The following is a 19,358-nucleotide window of genomic DNA, read 5'->3' as shown; positions in this document are numbered from 1 at the left end:
AATAAACTTTGTATTTGATTGTTTTACATTTTTAACACTCATCCTCAAAAAAAACTAGCTGTTCCCAGAAGGAAGTGTCAGATTGCAGTGCTATTCAAAAAAGAAGATGGAAGAAGGTTACCAGGAACAATAAATGATCCAACATTTAGATTAACCTGAGTGATATTTATTAAGCTACATGTACAGCTACAAGTTTTGTGGAGGTTCCTAATGGTGTCATATGCAGCTTAAAAATTCTTACACAGTTCCTGCAGATTTTTTTGGTAGGGATGGTACGGGTGTTGATAGAGCATCCAATAGCACCCTACACATTTTCAATCAGGGATAGGGCTGATGGCCATGGTGTAGCAGCTGTCTTTAAGGTCTTTAAGCTTTAAGCGCCATCTACCCACCCAGAGAGAGCAAGGCCAATTGTGCTCTCTCAGGGCTCTGCATCAACAGGATTCAAATTGGGACCTTGTGAATCATAACCAAATAATTTCGACAAGTCAGTGGTGATACAGGTTGCCAGTTTGTTAGGTTAGGTGCACATGCACTATATGGACTAGACCAGAGTTCGGCAATTTTGGTCCGGGTTTGGCTGAGGGCCACATATTTTCCAAGCCATTACGTGGCAGGCTACAAAAAGAATTCTCTTTTGGAAAATAAAGTGTAATGAGACGGAGTGCTACAGACTAGTAGCTCTCCAGCCCAGAGGGTGTTTGAACCCAATTGCAGAACAGTTGATCTCAAAGCAGGTAAACCTAAAAAAAAAAAGGAAAAAATAAATACATAAACACACCACTACTCACGCAGGATCGAACCCATGTCGTCATGGTCACGATGTAATACACTACCACTGCCCCGGCTAGTACACCCTTGTAAGGAGATAGGGAGTCCAAGAACGGCCAGAAAAAAACGAGAACGGGCGAAAACTAAAGTCACACCAAGTGCGACAGAGAGACAGGGGAGGATGGTAAACAAAAGCTCACCAGAGAAGCTTTTTATTTTTTATTTTTTTCATTATCGTTCATTATATTTTAAACAACCTCACGGGCCAGATGTTTCATGCTTGCGGACTGCCTATTGCCGACCCCTGGACTAGGGGCTATATCATGTGTGTGTCCACCATACACTTCAATAGCCATGTTTTCATTCTGACATGTCCCTTCTGAGTCCAACGACCCAGAAGCACTGCAGGCAAATGTGAAGTGACTCTGACGCAAACCAATTCCACCCGTGTCCCCCCGGCTGAACCCAGCAGGCCAGAGGCTGAGTGACATGTGAATCCCTCTTAGAGAAGTTTATGACTTCATCCAGCCTGCCCTCTGCTCACACCTCTCCCACACAGCTGCACAAGGGAGAGGAGGAAAGAAGAAGAAAGAAAGAGAGAGAAAAGAGAGCACAGAGGGAGCAGAGAAATGCACATATACAATATAGAAAAGCTCTCAGAAGCGAAGTGAGACTGTCCCAGAGACTGGACAGAGTCCTGCACTAAACCGGACCAGGTTTCAAGATCCTGATCCATCCTAGAAGTAGATCAGCCACTAAGCTTAGCCAGAAAATGATACCCAGTTGTGGCTGATATAACTAAGAACCTGTCTGATTGTAATCAGACATTAGCATTTAAAGCATTGAATGGATCTGACAGGGATTAGGAAATGAAAAAGAAAAAGAGAGAGAGAGAGCCACAAAGAGAATATTGAATATCTTCTAAAAGTCAAAGGGCCTTTAAATGCACTTCTTTTAAGTGAATGTGAATGAAACATGAACTGAACCAAAACGCTGTTCCCTGACAGATCCACTAGGGGTCGCTCAACTTTACATCAACAATAAACAGAATACAAAATAAAATAGCATTGTTGTTCTTGTAAATGACCTGCTCTCGCAGTGCAAACACACATATCAGTTTTCTCTGCTGAGAAGCGCAGAAGCAATGCGACGTTAAAATAACAATTCGCCAAATCAGAGCACACCTGGCTCTTAAAGATAATGCCAAGTGATGTTATGCTAAAAACTCACCTATGATTAATGAAGAGAATTAGTACATGCCTTTTATGCATTTCAAACTGCTCAACATGTATTTTTTGCAGGAGTGCCGGCTTGCCTATAGAGCGCTAAAATATGGTCCCATATACAGCTCTTGAAAAAAATAAGAGATGATTAGTTTCTTCCAAATTGAAAACCTCTGGAGTATAATCAAGAGGAAGATTGATGATCACAAGCTATCAAACCAAGCTGAACTGCTTGAATATTTGCAACAGGAGTGGCATAAATTTATCCAAAAGCAGTGTATAAGACTGGTGGAGGAAAACATGTCTATATGAATGAAAACTGTGTTTAAAAAGCAGGGTTATTCCACCAAATCCGCATATTTTTTCTAATTTTCTGCAAATAAATGCTCTAAATGACAATATTTCTTTTTTGTAATTTGGGTGAAATGTTGTCCATAGTTTATAGAATTAAACAACAATGTTCATTTTACTCAAACATATACCTATAAATAGCAAAATCAGAGAAACCGATTCAAACCGAGATCTGTGAGGAACTAAATAAGTGTTACACTCAACAGGCCAGTTGAAACAAGGCAATCAAATCAATCAATTGCCTAGGGCCCCGAGTTTGAATGCAATGACAATGACAATGCAGGAAGTACAACAACAAGGTTATAGGAATCCCCCTCAAGGGACCCCTCCCACCAGTTGCTGACAGTAGCCAGCCAGGTTCGTGATTCCTGCAGCCGGCAAAATATGAAACTTCAGCAATCGTGGAGCGGATTTATCCTTCAGGAGGCCGGAAAACAAAAAATACTTTAGGTTTTGACGACGGTTGCATAGCTTCTCTGCTATGCTAGATATTCCAAATAGTGGGCAGGAATAACCTATGATAATTATGTCCATCATATACCAGCTGGTCACTGTCTTTAAAGCATCAGATGTGTCTGTCTAATTCTCTAATGCTTAAATGTTTTTTGCTTAGAGCCTCCGAATGCCTTGAAACGGCCCTAAGAAAACCTGTGTTTAGCTAATAGTCACATTAACAGAAAACAAGTATGAAGAGCATGATTTCAATCCCTCAATGTTGCACTAGACATCAGGATGCATGTGGACGGCTGAGTCCCTGCTGCTTCTGCTTCTGTGTGTGTCGTGAAGCTAGAGAAACAGTGCTGACCTCTGGGGGCGAAATCGTCTACGTGACTGGCGGTCGGCTTCTTTATGGCGGAGGAGCGGTAGAGGATGTGATGTCGTCCGGCTCCTCCCTCCTCCTCTCCTGTCATGTCACCTCCTCCTCCTTTCTCCAGCGGCTCGATAAAGAACTCCTCCTGACCTGCACGGATCATCCCTGCCTGAGAGAGAGAGAGAGAGAGAGAGAGAGCAGGTGTGAGCTGAGACAGATGATCAGAAAGACAGTGAAAACGGAGGAACAGGCCGAGAAAAAGAGTGAAAGTAAACATTTCATTCACAGAGGGCAACTAAAGCTTAGACGTCAAGTGCATTAAGTGAAGCAGCTCCAGGAATCTATTTCTGTCCGCTCACTAGATCATATTTTCAGTGGCTTTGAAAGAAACCCTCGGGCAACCCGATCCCCCCGATCGATCTATGCTCCTTCTCCTCCGAAATCATGCATGGGGGCAGCAGCCCTCATTAAAATAAATGATAACACTTTCTATGAATACTGTATTCATAATGCATTATATAGAATCCATATTAGATTACAACGATTGTCATAAGCATGTATTACATTAACTCTTAAATACATATAGTGACATACAGTACCAGTCTAAAGTTTTCTGCATGGCAGATTAATATCCATCCACTATGAAGAAAAACATGAAATTATTTAGTAAGCAAAAAGTGTTAAACAAACCAGAATATGTTTCATATTGTACATTCTTCAAAGTGGCTTAGATTCTTCCAAGCATCCATCTCGGCTGGATTTTTCTTTTTTAGTCAGCTTTATGAGGTAGTCATAAAGCTGGATTGGCTTTCAGTTAACAGCTGTGCTGAACTTATCAAGAGTTAATTTTTAAAAGTTGAATTTCTCTCTTAATGTGTTTGAGAGCATCAGTTGTAAAGTTATAAAGTGAAGAGGTAGAGTAGTTGGTATTCAGTGAATAGCTCTATTTGAGTAATGTTCTAATCTATTTTATGGCAAGACCTACTCAAATAACCAAAGTAAAAAGTATTCTCAAGTTCAGTCCCAAAGACCTTAAAAAATGTTATGATGAAACTGGCTCTCATCAGAACTGCTTTAGGAAAGGAAGAGCAAGAGTTACCTCTGTTGTACAGGATAAGTTCATCAGAGTTACCAGCCTCAGAAATCGCAGTTTAACAGTACCCCAGATAAGAGCACCTTAATGCGTAACAATGAGTATTTTGGTTTAACACTTTTAAGTTACTACATAATTCCTTATGTGTTCCTTCACTGAATTCAGTATTAATCAATGTCGAAGATTGAGTGTCCAAACTTATGACTGGTACTGTATCATGTTATAAAGTAGGTGTAAGTATATGATGTCAAAAAGATGGGTTTCAAAATGCCTTTTAATAGTATGTTTAATGAATGTTCTTATGAACAATTACAATACAAAAAATAACAATTACATTACAGTACGTAACCTCTCTTTATACACTCATATACTTGTACTTTATAACATGCTATAAGTGATAAATAAGGGAAGGTATTCTGTATGATATTGTATTATGTATCATTATGCATTATAAATACAAGATTCATAGGAAGTGTTACCAAAAAAATAATTAACTAATAAAAAATATATATATTTTTAACATGTTTAAACAGACAGAAGCTTGCTCATGTTCCCTCCAAAAAAACTGGCATTTTGTACCCAAAGGTGAGCTCCTAAACGGAATAGGAGGTTGAAGAGATCGAAGGCAAAAGAGAGGAGGAAGAAATTCAAAGCGTGAAACGAGATCAATACTCAAAATGTGTCTTCTGACTGCGGACTCCGCTGGCAGGCCGATACGCCTGACAGTTTCCTGTTCGGTTCTCGCTGTATCTGGTTAAGGTTGTCTGTTTGAATGACAGGGTGTGCTCCAGTGCCTGAGGCGCTGTGTGCATAACAAGCAGTGAGAAAGAGAAAGAGAGAGCGAGAGAGAGGGATAGAGAGAAAGAAGGATTGGAGGGGGTTGATTGATCGATTGAAGGCTAGATGCGACCCATCACAGTACCTACGACTTATTGGCTTCTTTTCCCTCGGAATGAACCAGAAAATCAGGGCCATAGCCTTGCAATTCAATTGCTAATTAGCTATAACCCTGAAAAGAGCACCAATCAAGCGATGGCCGGATAAGTGCCCCTTTTTGATGGGGCAGATTGTGCTTTGAGCTCCCATCATTGACTCTACACATGCATTTGTTGACAAGTAAACATAAAAAAGCATGGAAACTTATGCGTTTCAATAAAGTAAAATATGTAATTTTACACAAATATGAGCTACCATCACCCATCTCTCATCACGCTCACTTTTTGCTAAGTAAATGTGAAAAACCATATGGATTAATGTATAGTAGTATAGAATATGTACCGTATTTTACAGAGTATTAGGCTCACCGTATTATAAGGCACATTTAAAGCGACAATGGTAAGGAACAAGGTTATTGCCATGTTTCCCTTCTAATAGAGAAGCGCCTAGATAAAAAAAAACTGTAATTACAAAAAAAAAACATTTTCTTTCTAAATCAAACAAGCACTGGATTTGGGTAAGTAAAGCGCTTCCGTTTATTTAGCAGCAGAGCTAGCCGCGGTTAGCAGAGCTTAGCGCTAGTAAATGCTGCCTGACAGCACTACACTAAGGAACCCGGAGTGTTCCAGTAAGCCAGGGACCTATCAGCTAGTGGTTTGTCCCATGTAGCTTGTTTTAACACAGCGAAAGTCTGATATACTCACCTTTGAACGGTGAAAAAGATAGCGCTGCGCTTAGCGGCTAATGCTAATACTGCTTCAGCCTCAGTGCTGGAGAAACTTCACCGAAACTCCTGTATAACACTGTACTTCAGCGGAGTGGCTTTACTGCTCCTTACAACCTGACTGGAAGAATTAACACATAAGGTGCATTACAAAACACACTGTCAATTTGTGGGGAATTTAAAGGATTTAAAGTGATTTTAAAATATGATAATATTACAGAAATTTACAGAAATATAATCCAGGCTACTCAGAGAACTCCAGTGTGAAATAGACTTGTGTTGTAGTGAAATATGATAACGACTCCAAATGTTCATTGTCGACTAGTCGTTAATTTGTTGCACTAAATGGGAAAAGGGTAGAACTTATATCAGTCTGTGTCTTCAAAAGTGCCCAAACACATGCATAATGTACTTTGGCTACTGTGGGATATGACAAAAGTCATGGGACACAATACTAGTTACAGTCCTGTGACTTGACATGTCAGTGTGCATGAAAATATTAACTACTAAAAAGATTAGATGCAAATTAATATAAACGCAAAAAACTCAAATATAAAGATTACAATTTAATAACATGTAAATCAACCCTGACTTTTTGTTTGGACAGCTGTTGCCAAACCCCAGATTCCACCTGTGAAGAGTCAAAAGGTATAACACATCCATTGGCTGCAGTCATTGTGTAGCCCCTCCCACATTTCACATTCCTGCATCTGTTCCAGTCTGCAGTGTGCCAGAATATACTAACTTAAGCACAGTGACTAAAGCTCCGCCCCCTTTCGTCAGAGACAGCCTCCACTCTGGCCACAGAGCTAGATGTTTAACTCGGCCTCCCAGGACAGATTATGCAGAAAGCTGTCCCTACCTTTTCCTCTCTCTCCCTCGCTCTCGCCCACATCCCGGGGGGGTTCATTATGGAGCGCATCGACACCGCCGTACTCGGGGGTAGCCGTCTCACTCAGTCACAGCTTCTTAGAAAGTACTGACAGAAAAGCCAAGCACACACTTCTGTCCTCCGCAGAAAAACTCACAAATATAAAGCTGTCTTCTCTACTCTACAGTGTGAGAGGGTCAAATGGGACTATTTAAGCTTGAGCAGACTGCTTACATATTGTCGCTATCAGATAAAACTGTGTAAACATTTAATAACAAATGGACTAATAGTAGTACATTTAAATTGAAATACAAAATAAGAGACCACTTAAAAATGATGAGTGAAAACCTCTGGAATATAATCAAGAGGAAGATGGATGATCACAAGCCGCTTGAGGTTTTGCACCAGGAGTGGCAAAAGTTATTCAAAAGCAGTGTGTAAGACTGGTGGAGGAGAACATGATGCCAAGATGCATTAAAACTGTGATTAAAACCAGGGTTATTCAACCAAATATTGATTTCTGAACTCTTAAAACTTTATGAATATGAACTTGTTTTCTTTGCATTATTTGAGGTCTGAAAACTCTTCATCTTTTTGTTATTTCAGCCATTTCTCATTTTCTGCAAATGACAATATTTTTATTTGTAATTTGGGAGAAATGTTGTGCGTAGTTTATAGAATAAAACAACAATGTTCATTTTACTCAAATAAATAACTATAAATAGCAAAATCAGAGAAACTGATTCAGAAACTTTAGTCTCTTCATTTTTTTCCAGAGCTATTTATCTAGATTAGGGCTGTAAGATATATCACACTTTTATCGTTATCACAATAAACTAATCGAAAGAGCTGTGATAGCATTTCAATAACAGCAAACTCTAACGTATTACTTGCAAGCAGTAACAGAGGAAGCTCTTAACACTGCAGACTGTGCTTATGTGATGTAACAAGGCTGGAGGCAGAGTAAGGCAGAGTAAGATACAATGAGGTACAGCGATAAAGAGGTCCACAGTGAAAACCCAAAACCAAACTTTTTTTTGTTCCTTTTTTAGTTATTTCTAATTTATTTTTGCATTTTCTCCCAATTTAGCTAGGCCAATTGTCCCACCCATTCAGCTGCTGCTCAGCTGTATATACCTCATCACTAGTGATGTCACAACACAAGAAGGGTGAAGACTCGTACATGCCTCTGTCAGCCACCGCCTCTTTTTGACTTACTGCTGATGCAGCATTACCGTGTAGCATCAAAGCGCGTTCGGAGGAAATCGGCTCTGATACATCAGCTCACAGATGATAATCAACATCACATCAACTAAGAGTGAGTCAATCTGTGCTCTCTTGGGGCTCCAGCAGCTGATGGCAAGATGCATGATCGGGATTCAAACCAGTGATCTCCCGATTATAGTGGCAGTGCTTTAGATCGCTCCACCAAACTAATTCTAGGCCTGGAAAAAATGAGTGCAAACAAACTAATTTAGTTGCTAACAACTAGTAAAAAACAACTTTTTAACAACTGCTGTCAAAATCTTAGTACAATGATTTCTGTTTAATATTTGCTGAATGACATCCAGCTGAACAGTGATAATTGCATTTTTTTAAATTATGACTTTATCCCTATATTAGCTGGTCAACCAGCTTGGCTGTTTTTTTTTCTTCAGCAGAATAGTAATTGCTTTACAACTTTACTTCCATGCAGCATGGAGATCAGCGGGATATCCCAAAACAACACACTAGGTGGTCCAGAAACAGTGCAATATCAAAATTAATTAATTTAGTCAGTTTTAGTAAGCGTTGGAGTGTAATAGAATGAGTACAAACTGAGCTTTAAGACATTTTGAATAGGTAATGGTTTGCGGTATACGTCAGAATCCCAAGTTTCACACTTTCAAATACAACTTCAGTGGCTGCTCAAATGCAATTTACGAGTGGAACAAACTGTATTTTCCAGTTTATGACTTCACTCAAATGCAGTTTTACAATGAATAAAAAAAGATTCAGCCATTCTGCATTCTCACATTTTGCCTAAGAAAACCCAACTTCTAATAAAACCATAGTAATATAGAGTTTATTGAGTAACTACAGCCATAATTAAATTTGAAAGTCAATTTTAAGTCAGTAATGGCACATACAGAATTTCAGTTTTTCTTCTGGTAAAACTGTAAAAAAAATCTTGGTCCTTTCTTGAACCTTAACCCACTGTAAAAGGTAATAAAGCTGTCATTCAAAGGCACACTAATAAATTTTTTTTCCTCTGAGGAGATTCATTCAGGCAGCCAATTAGAAAACCCATAAAGTGACGTAAATATATTTTATGTAACAGTTGCAGAAGGAAGATCTGCGCTTTAGCGGGCTGATTAGTTCCATTTGGAGTGTTTGGAGCTACTTTCGTAATCTGAAATCGAACCGCTATCCACAAAAAAAAAAACTCGTGGAAAATCTGTTGGCTTTAAGACAAGCATGTAAAAACCATCACGTAAATGTGGAATCGAGAGTAAAAAGTTCCGTTTGTTGCAGTTTAACAGCATGACGAAACACAGCACAGACTCACCAACAGAACAAGTCGGGCCTACCGCACCGTCCAAAACCCCAGAACACTTTCCCAAATCTCTCCTCTTTATCAGAGAGATGCACTGCTATTTAGCAAGCCTCGCTCAGTAGAGGAGTCACTTCCTGCCAAATCTGAGGTCGGGGAAAAGAGCGTAAGATTGAAGTCAGATGGATCTTTGACTATAGCTCTGAGAATAGCTCTTAGTAAAGGTGGAAACATAGTTTTCAAACACTGTGTTCACTCACTGTCCCCCACTCTATTAGACATTCCTACCTATAGCTGCTCTGCCTTGTAGATGTAAAGTTAGAGACAGAAGCTCCGAATCTGTTTAGGTTGGCATCCTCTAGTCTTTTATCAGTGGTCACAAGATGTTGCCCAGATGTTGCCCGCTGTTGGTGGACTATTCTGAGTGCAGCAGTAGCACTGAGGTGTTTAAAAACTCCAGCAGCACTGCTGTGTCTGATCTACTCATACCAGCACAACACACACTAATACACCACCACCATATCAGTGTCACTGCTTTGTTAGGAACAGAATAAACTGCCAGGAGGATAATAAAATATCCAGAGGAAAACAAACGACTACAGGCTATAGTTACATAACTATAAAGTTCTCCGATATGCTCAAAGGACGAAGGTTATAGAAACATCATAATCATCATAATGCTATAATGTTATCATAATGTCATGCTTGATTGGTGTATATATTCCATATACCATATTTTTCGTTCTTTAAGGCACACTTCAAATCCTTTAATTTTCCCAAAAATCATCAGTGTGCCTTATAATCCAGTGCGCCTTATGTATGAATTCTACCAGTCAGGTTGTAAAGAGCAGTAAATCCACTCCGCTAAAGTGCAGCTTTATGCAGGAGTTTCAATTTAGTTCTTCAGCTGTATTAGCATTAGCCGCTAGCTCTTTTGCTGTTCAGAGGTAAACAGGTATTTTTGGCCTGTAGTCTGCTGCTAACCCCGGTTAGCACTGCTGGAGCAGTATTGGCATTACCCGCTAACCGTGCTAAGCGCTAGCTCTTTCCCAGTTCAGAGGTAAGTATTATCAGCCTGTGGCCTGCTGCTAACCCTGGCTAGCACTGCTGGAGCAGCATTAGCATTAGCCGTTCAGAGACGAGTATATCTGACTGTAGCCTGAGTGTTTACAGGATTAAAACAAGCTACGAACCGCTAGCTGATATTGCCTTGGCTTACTTAAATCTAAGCTTACTTTAAATAAACGGAAGCGCTTGACTCACTTAAATGAACAGTTTTCAGGGACGAAATCTGTGTAGATTAATATCCAGCAATTGTTTGACTTTAAAATAACTTTTTTTTTAAGAATTACAGATTTGTTTACTAAACTTATCTTAGCTTTACATTAGAAGGACTTAGAATTAGAAGGAAAACATGGCCACACTCCTGTGCCTTACTAGTGTCACATAATGCACCTCATAATCCAGTGCCTTATGTATGAAAATAGACCAGAAAATATACTATTTATAACTTATTGATAATGTGCCTTATACTCCAGTGTGAAAAATCTGATATTTCATTACATTTGTAGGCATAAACACACTGTTCCTCTGATGTTGAACCACACGCTTTCACTGGCAAACTGTGTCCACAGGTGAAAACAAGTCCAAAATGAAGTGTATGCTGTACCTTGATTGGTGTGCTTACTTTGTGTTATTTTTTTTGACATTCATGCAGATATAAACCAAAGGTCCCTCTTCTTCAGTAAAGATACACAAAGAATTTCATTTACAGTAAAGAATTTCATTTACTTTGCTGCTGTCCTCCACTGCTCTCTGTGTTTGTGTATATCTGCATATGTCTGCCTTTCAGTCGTGTGTTGTGTTGAAGTGTGTGGTCTTCTAGCACTGTTTAAATTTACTCAGGTTTCTGATGGCTCCAGGTGGTGTCAGCAGCTCCTTCCATGCTGCCTCAGGGTGTTCCAGGCTCTTTGTGAAACCGAACGGCAGCTGAAGACTCGAGATGCTTGTGTAAACCGTCTCTCAGAGTTCTGTTCAGGTCTTTAAAATGCCAGGTGTGAACCACTAGTTTGGCATTCATTTGTGATCAGATCACCCTCAACACATGCTGGAGCAAGGCATGAATGGAGGCTTAGACAGAAAATCCAGCAAGTTAATCAGTGCAAAAATAAAAAAGAGACATGGTGGTCAAAGCATGGGCCTTACCCAGCTAACAGAGAATGTATAATACTGTTTATCAATGTTTTAAAAAGGTTCCACAAAGGTTAGCCTGTAACATTACAAAAAAATTATGTTCCAGAAACTTTCTGAAAACATGTGACGTGATAATGGTTTGCATCACAATGTTACAATGCTACATCAGCAGCAGTTCGAAAAGAGGTGGTGGCTGACTTCACATGTGTCGGAGGAGGCATGTGCTAGTCTTCACCCTGCTTGTGTTGTGGCATCACTAGTGATGGAGGATATACAGATGAATGGGTTGGACAATTGTCCTAGCTAAATCAGGTGAAAATAATGGAAAAAAAGTAATATAAATTCATAGAAAAAAGAAGAACTGTTGTCAGAATTCCACCAGTAAAGGCTCTGTATTCAACTGGCAACCCCGAGAGTTTTATACAGATGTGGCAACCTATGACGGAATCTGCCATACGTGTTGCCTAAGGATGTGACTCATTGGACATGCTTACTCACTCGATCAGACCAGCGCTGCTGTTTGCTGCCCAGAATGATCAAACATTTGTTTTGGTTACCTGTGCAAAAATCTTGTCTCACTAGACACATTTAACACCTGATGAGAAATATCATGTGTCTCATGAGATCTAATGGCACGAGATCTTTTCACACTCTTATTGATCAGTGTACATGATGATGCACTGATCAACAGTATCGAGGATACAGAAAAAGGAGAAGACAGAAGTGAATAGATGATCCTAGGAGAGTGATGTGTCTCTTCTTAACAGACATCTTACCTAATACAGCAGGCTATTAAACTCCACCTGTTTAAAGGATAAAGCTGGCGTCAGGTTTGTACAGGATTTGAGCACCTCAACACTTTAGCCTGCACATATACAGAACAGTACTTGAAAGTATGGTTTGTCAATACAAAGTGAAAGGTACGATTTAAACATGGCTAAAGAGTAGCCTTTAAGCTTTCTTAATGTGTAGAATGAATAGATTCAAATAATTAAATATAATTCATAATATAATTTATCTGTGCTATCCTGTTTGTTCCCCATTACACTGCTGTTGTATTTAATGCTTCTTTTTCTATTGCTGTATTTGACAAATTAGGCACAAATTTAGAATGTTTTATGCTGTTGTTGAGCAGTAATAGCAAGTTCCACGGTTTTTGAAAGAAAATGCTGGTAATTTTAACAATGTTTTTAAGTATGAGGTTATGAAGAACTTTACGAATGTTTTGGGAAATGCCAGTTAAGATTCTCAACAATCTCAACAAACTCAAATTTCTCTCATTTCATCATGTCAAAATCTCTCTCTCTCTCTCTCTCTCTCTCTCTCTCTCTCTCTCTCATAATCCCTGATTCAACTGGTAAACAGCAATGAGTTAATTGCAATTAGGTAAACTGGTATATGATTTAGAACTGTAATCATAGCATCAGCCTAGACATTTGATCTGGGTAATTGGTCTTCTTCACCTGTTCCACAGGCAACACTCTCTTGACCAGGTCAATCAATGAATGAGTTGGTTGAATTAAGCACAGTGGAGCAGAAGCATAACACACACTGATAGGTGAGGTAGGTGAGAACCTCTGGAGACTTGTACCAACACAGTAACAATATACTTCAGGCTTAACAGCACTGTTGCCTCGGGCAGTCGATGTTATTGTACTAGAGAGCTTTTTGAGGGCTAAAACCACAGTGAAGTTTAGGTGATTCAGTTCACCTCAGCAGTCTCACTTGGAAAATTATACACCAAGGAGCAGTTTGGTGCTGCTGCGGAGCTCTGGATTCCAGATGAGGACGTTTTTTCCATATTTCTCCATGATTGGGACTGAGTGCTGGCCTGGAGCAGGAATGCTACGTTAAAACAAACTGTTTAAAGTCTCTCAGGGATTGGTTGGATAGCGCTGATCTGTTTTACTGTGTGAGCTAAATTCCGCTGGGTTGGTTTGTCTGTTTCATCGTTACAGTAAAGTCTTCCTTTACCCGCATCTTTAGTCACAGCTACTGCCATATCAAAATCAGCTCCAAGCATATAGAAATGATTGGCGTGTTTTCCATATCAATATTATGAGTCAATTATATTTTAATTATCAGATATACTTGCAATTTGAGGTTGTAAATTTAGTTGTTGTTTTATTATTGCCACTATAAAACCAATTGCTGACGTAAAAAGCAAATGACTGCTAAACCGCTGCCTATTCTCTTCTGCTTGAATGTGGGTCACGCCAGCCTTGGTTCATGGAACCGCCCAAGACAATTGTGCCAGTGTTCCATCAAATAACATTACTCAAAGGATTAGAAAATCTTTGATCCCAAGAAACATGATCAGGCCTGAGTTGACACAGCCCAGGCGGATAGAGGTGTGGAGAGCAGTCATCTTCACGTACTATCCTAGCGCTACACATTTTTCAGCCCGATTATCTCAAGCTCTGAATCTGGAGAATGCCTCGGCCCAAGCTTCTGCTTCTACTCAGGCTGTCCAAAGCACGTCCTGAACTCGTTCCAGAAATTCCTATTGTTCTCTACAAAGAGATAGAAGGAAAGATGCCTGTCATTGAGTGAAATAAGCTTTGCAGTAGAGCTGTAAGATGAATTGTGCTTTTATAGTTATCACGATAAGAGTTTTTATGATAAACACATCCAAAGAACTGAAATAACATCTTGAATAACAGCAAACTCAAACTGAATTCCTGCCGCCAGAAACAGGTGGAGTTCTTTGTGCTGAAGACTGTGACCACACGACAAAGAGGCTGGAGGTAGAGCGAGACGGAGCACGGTAAAGTGAGGTGAGGTCTACAGTTGACACACACATCAAACTACTCCTTAAGCCCTATCCAAGCGGGATTAGTTTCTCAAGGGGTCCTGAAGTAATTTTATCTTTTATGAGGGGTGCTCTCTGATTTTATTCCTGTCCGGAGCGACCATGTACGTGTTTTTCTCAGACATCCTCTGAGAAAAGTATAGGCTGAACTACCTACTGTTTTTCGCTGAACTCCGTGGTCATAAGTTCATTTTAGGCTCGTTCGGACTCACATCTCTGAGTTTCATCACCTCACGTTTAAAAATGGCTATTTGTCCACTTCAGGTGCGCGTTTCCACAGAGATCCATGTAAACACAACAGCGAGTGGAAACGGAGGAGCTACTGAACACGATGTCATGTGACCGAGGAAGCCCTGTCCTGGTGCTCCTGTTTTTTCAGTTGCAGTCTGAATGCAAAAGTTTTATCACTGAGTAGAAGTGTGAAATATTTTTCACAGATGAGTAACTAGTCCGGTCTGGATAGGGCTTTAGCTTGAAAAACTTTTTGCCCTAATTACATAACCTTTAAGACTTGAACTATTCCTCAGTTTCTTATTTTTGCTTAGACTTTTAGTTGATTTTAGACGGTTTAAATCCAAACGCCAGGGTCTGTCATGATATGGGATTGTATCAGTGTCATGCAAGGATGTCTGCATTAATGCAGGAAACAACAATTTTCAACAAGATAATGCAAAACCACATGCTGGACAAATTTAAACGTTCGGCTACCAGAGAAGAGTGTACAGGTACTGAACTGGACTGCCTGCACTCCTGACCTGTCCGCAATAAAGAATTTAAAGAGAATTTTTAAACCAAAAAATAAAACTAGATCCTGCACTGTTGCACATCTTAAGACACCTTAAAGTCTGCAGAAAGAATGGGACAAAATAACACCTGAAACACTTTATCACTTGGTATCCTCAGTGCCTAAACATCTTGTAAGTGCTTTCATTATCACAACTATTGTCGAATGTGTTGCAGGACAGAAACGCATAAATGGACGCATTGTAACAAATTAAATTCAGCTGATGAGAAAAAAACCTGAACTACCTCAGCTTTAAAATACAAAAAAAACTGTCATGTGTTTTGGTGCGTTTTTTATATTGTTCAAACTTTTTCTTATTAGGTGTTAGTAGTGGTGGGCAATGAGACAACATTTTATCATATCATTATAAATCTTCTTATTATATCAACAATGTACTTTTTAAAGCATATTGTGGATATAATCAATAATAAAGAACACTGACCCAACTGAACAATTTCATTACAAAGTATGTTACAGTGAATAATGAATGAAAACCAAAAAATCAGTGTCTTAGAAAATTAGAATATTATATAAGACCAATTGATACTTTTGGCAGTGTGGGCAGTGTGCCAAATCCTGCTGGAAAATGAAATCTGCCTCTCCATAAAAGTTGTCAGCAAAAGGAAACATGAAAAGTGCTGTAAGATTTTGTGGGAAAACACTTCACTGACTTTGGATTTGATATAACACAGTGGATCAATACCAGCAGATCACATGTCTCTCCAAACCATCACTGATTGATTGTGGAACTTTGTAGAACTGCTGACAACTATTATGAAGATGTGGATTTCATTTTCCAGCAGGATTTGGCCCGCTGTCTACATTGCCAAAAGTACCAAATGGTCTTATATAATATTCAAATTTGCTGAGACACTGATTTTTGGATTTTCATTGGCTGGAAGCCACAAACATCAACAATAAAATAAAATATAAATTTATTATCCAGCTTAAAATAGATCACTCTGTTGAATCAGCTGAATTACTGAAATAAAGTCATTTTTAATGTGGAAAAGAAATGTAAAAATGTCTTTAAATATCATGATGTAATATATTTACCCATCGCCGAGCTCTAGGTTGTAGCACAGCTTGCATCAACATAAAATAAGCTTTGGCATTCTCCAGTTAATTCAACTTTTTAATTATTTTTTAAATCATAAACACATGCCAGCTGTGCAGTTCATTATTTAAAGGGTCTATCTCCTACATTTTTTAAAATAGCTTTCCCTGAGGTCTAAATATTTGTGTGGGTTTATGTAGTAAAAAAGTCACTCAACATTTTTGGACTATATGACAGCTTTTCAACTTGAAATATGATTTAAAACAACACGTATTACGTTTGTCCTTGAAATGGGAGTTGACGGTAATGGAAAAGAAAGGCTGCATTCCACTGGGAGCACGCAGACTCATGCATGTGCATACTGAAAGTGGATCATCGGGTCAGACCTCACACACAGTGGTTTCTGTCAGAAGTCTGGACAAGCCACAGCAGTAGACTGCATGGAATACCACACACTTATGGAACTGTTCCACCCAGTCAATACGTCTAACCCAGCCTCTCAGCCTCAATCCCAGTCCTCTTTCCCAGTGCCTTTAATTCCTCACGGCTCAAAAACTCACTGCATTCTGGGATATTCTGAGGTATGACTTAATGATGTACATGTAAACACTGTTATTGAGAGTGGTTGAAAACTAAATGAGGCGTTATAAAGAATTATAGAATTATAATTATATCAGTGGACACAATGTTAACAGCTAGGCCTTTCACAGTAACTGTATTAACTACCTTAATACATGCATCCATCGCTATCTTTAAAAGAAATCCTGAAGATTGAGCTTTTCAAAGAGTACTTACCCTCCTAACACTTAAAACAAACTAACTTCTACTTCTAACTTCATTTCCTTATTCCCCTCCTTTCCTCCTCTGTCCCCCTATTCCTTTTGGCCTCCTTTAGGCCCTGTCAAAATGTTTTTGCCTGATCCTCTCTATGTACTCTATTACTAAATATACATAATTATTTCTAAGTCACTTTGGATAAAAGCATCCGCAAAATGTAATGAAATATAACTGTACTAAACAATATTATTGTAATATAGACCATTTTATGCAACCAATATAATACTATCTAAGCACAATAATGCAATTGCACTCATTTCAAAAGCAATGCACTGTTAATAATTGAAAATATATTTAGACATTGGAATTCAAATTTTAAAATGTCCAAAGATCCTAAATAAAAAAAACACAAATAAAATTAAATTAATTGTTTTAAACAAAGTCAGCATTCTAGCTCATTCACATTAATGAGTTTAGATCAATGTGTTATTAAATATACGCAATGGGCAATACAGCATTCAGCAAAATATTGTAAAGCCCTATCTGGACCGGATTAGCTTCTCAGGGGTCCTGGAGTAATTTTCTCTTTTATGGTGGGGTCCTCTGTGATTTTATTCCCATTCCGAAGGACCATGTTTGTTTTTTTCTCAGATGTCTTCTGACCTACTGTTTTTAGCCGAACTCCGTGGTCCTCCGGTAATTTTATTCCCGTTTGAGTTTGAATTAAATTACCTCACGTTTAATAAAATTGCTATTTGTCCACTGCTACACACCGTTATTACTCTTTGGGAGGAGATCCACGTCAACACAACAGGGAGTGAAAATGGAGGAGCTACTGAACGTGAGGTCATGTGACCGAGAAAGCTTTAAAACTCACTGGTCCTCCTGTTTTTTCAATTGCAGTCCGGATTCAAGAGTTTTATCACTGAGTAGAAGTGTGAAATATTTTTCACAGACGTCCCCCTGAAAAACTAATCCCGTCCAGATAGGGCTTAAGCACTACAATACTAAGTGCCATTCACAAAAAGTCTAGAAACTGTGTTGACATCTCTGGGTTTTGATGCATCTGGAATGGATCTTTAAACGTGTATTGTGGTCAGATGGATTAGTATTACAGACCTTTTTATGGAAGAAATAGATTCTGTGTGCTGTGGACCAAAGATGAAAAGCACAAACAGGAATGTCTATCCCTTTTTAAAAAGACAATGCTAAACCACATGCTGCACATGGCATGGCTACAGAGGAAGAGGGCATCTGGACTGACAATCCTGACCTTATTGCAACAAAAAAGTGTTGGGAGAAGGAATTGCAATATTATTTCATGCTTACAGTCATACGCCAGTTTATCCACTTTCGATCCTGTAAATGACTGGATTCTTGTCACTTTTTTTCTCATTAAATGTATCTCCTTAATCAGGGACAGCTTTTTAGAGTTCATATTAGAGGCAAAACATTTCCAGAATATAAGATCAATCTTTTAGTTTCAGTTTTCCACTAGCATCTGAAAGCTATGATCTCATGTTACAATCTTTTCATCCTCCCAACAGCTGTCTGACTTTTATCACCTTTTCTCAACATTTTTCCAGTAAAAGGGGGGAAGGACAAAGCAGAAAAGAAAGAAAAAACATGGTGCGAATTGGGATTTCTGGACAAGACCAATGTTCTGAATGGCAGGAGATGTGTGTAAGGAGTGTTAAGAACAACAGAGGCGGGAGGTGTTGAGTGACTTTACCTCATGTTTTGGAGGTTCAAAAGATTGAGTTGAGATAGATCTCTGCTTTCTTGTGTGTCCTGCTGGAACCGGGAGAGTAAATTGCTTGTGTCTTTGAGTCCAAAGAGACTCTTAACACCCGCTAAGCTAATTTACTAGAGCAGAAATCCAGACGAGAGCGTCAATATGTCACTTTCAAACGGTAACATAACACACATTCTGCTAGACTGGGCCTCGGGCCAATGGCAGAGAGTGGAAGAGAGAATGAGAGAGACTGCAGAAGACTGTGGGAGAGAGAGAGAGAGAGAGAGAGACAGAGACTGCAGAAGACTGTGGGAGTGAGAGAGAGAGAGAGAGAGAGATGGCAGAAGCTGAGGCAGTGCTTCACACATGGTGAAAGAGAGTGATGGACAAATAAGTATTAAGATGCTCGTCTTGATCAATCACTGGTCCAGATGGACATTTCTGTGTTTCGATCAACTGGGTGGTAAAAACAAAGTACAAACACAATGTCATGCCATAGAAGCAACACACTGGCATGCCAAAAGTCATGGGATAGAAGTATGTAAACTGATTACTGAAGTGTTACCTCAGGATAGGCTTGTTACAATATTAACTGCATTACCGACTATTATACAATATAGGGACAAGACCTCAATAACTTTTGATGACTATGTGTTTATTTAGCCTATTAACATAAATGAGCCCAGA

General features: G+C 39.2%; 1 protein-coding gene across 1 annotated transcript in view; it reads right to left on the bottom strand.

Annotated features, from left to right (window-relative positions):
• The window catches only part of adamts2a (ADAM metallopeptidase with thrombospondin type 1 motif, 2a), a 103,512-nt gene that overhangs the window by 64,591 nt on the left and 19,563 nt on the right, over positions 1 to 19,358 (bottom strand). Inside the window, exon 3 of the mRNA XM_007244562.4 lies at positions 3,151 to 3,325. Within this exon, the coding sequence (XP_007244624.3) occupies positions 3,151 to 3,325 (175 nt within the window). The remainder of the gene's footprint in view (positions 1 to 3,150; positions 3,326 to 19,358) is intronic.

This window comes from Astyanax mexicanus, chromosome 17, assembly GCF_023375975.1.
Source record: "Astyanax mexicanus isolate ESR-SI-001 chromosome 17, AstMex3_surface, whole genome shotgun sequence".
Classification (NCBI taxonomy): domain Eukaryota; kingdom Metazoa; phylum Chordata; class Actinopteri; order Characiformes; family Acestrorhamphidae; genus Astyanax; species Astyanax mexicanus.
The sequence above is the reverse complement of the archived record's forward strand: the minus strand, read 5'-3'. Positions and strand labels throughout refer to the sequence as shown.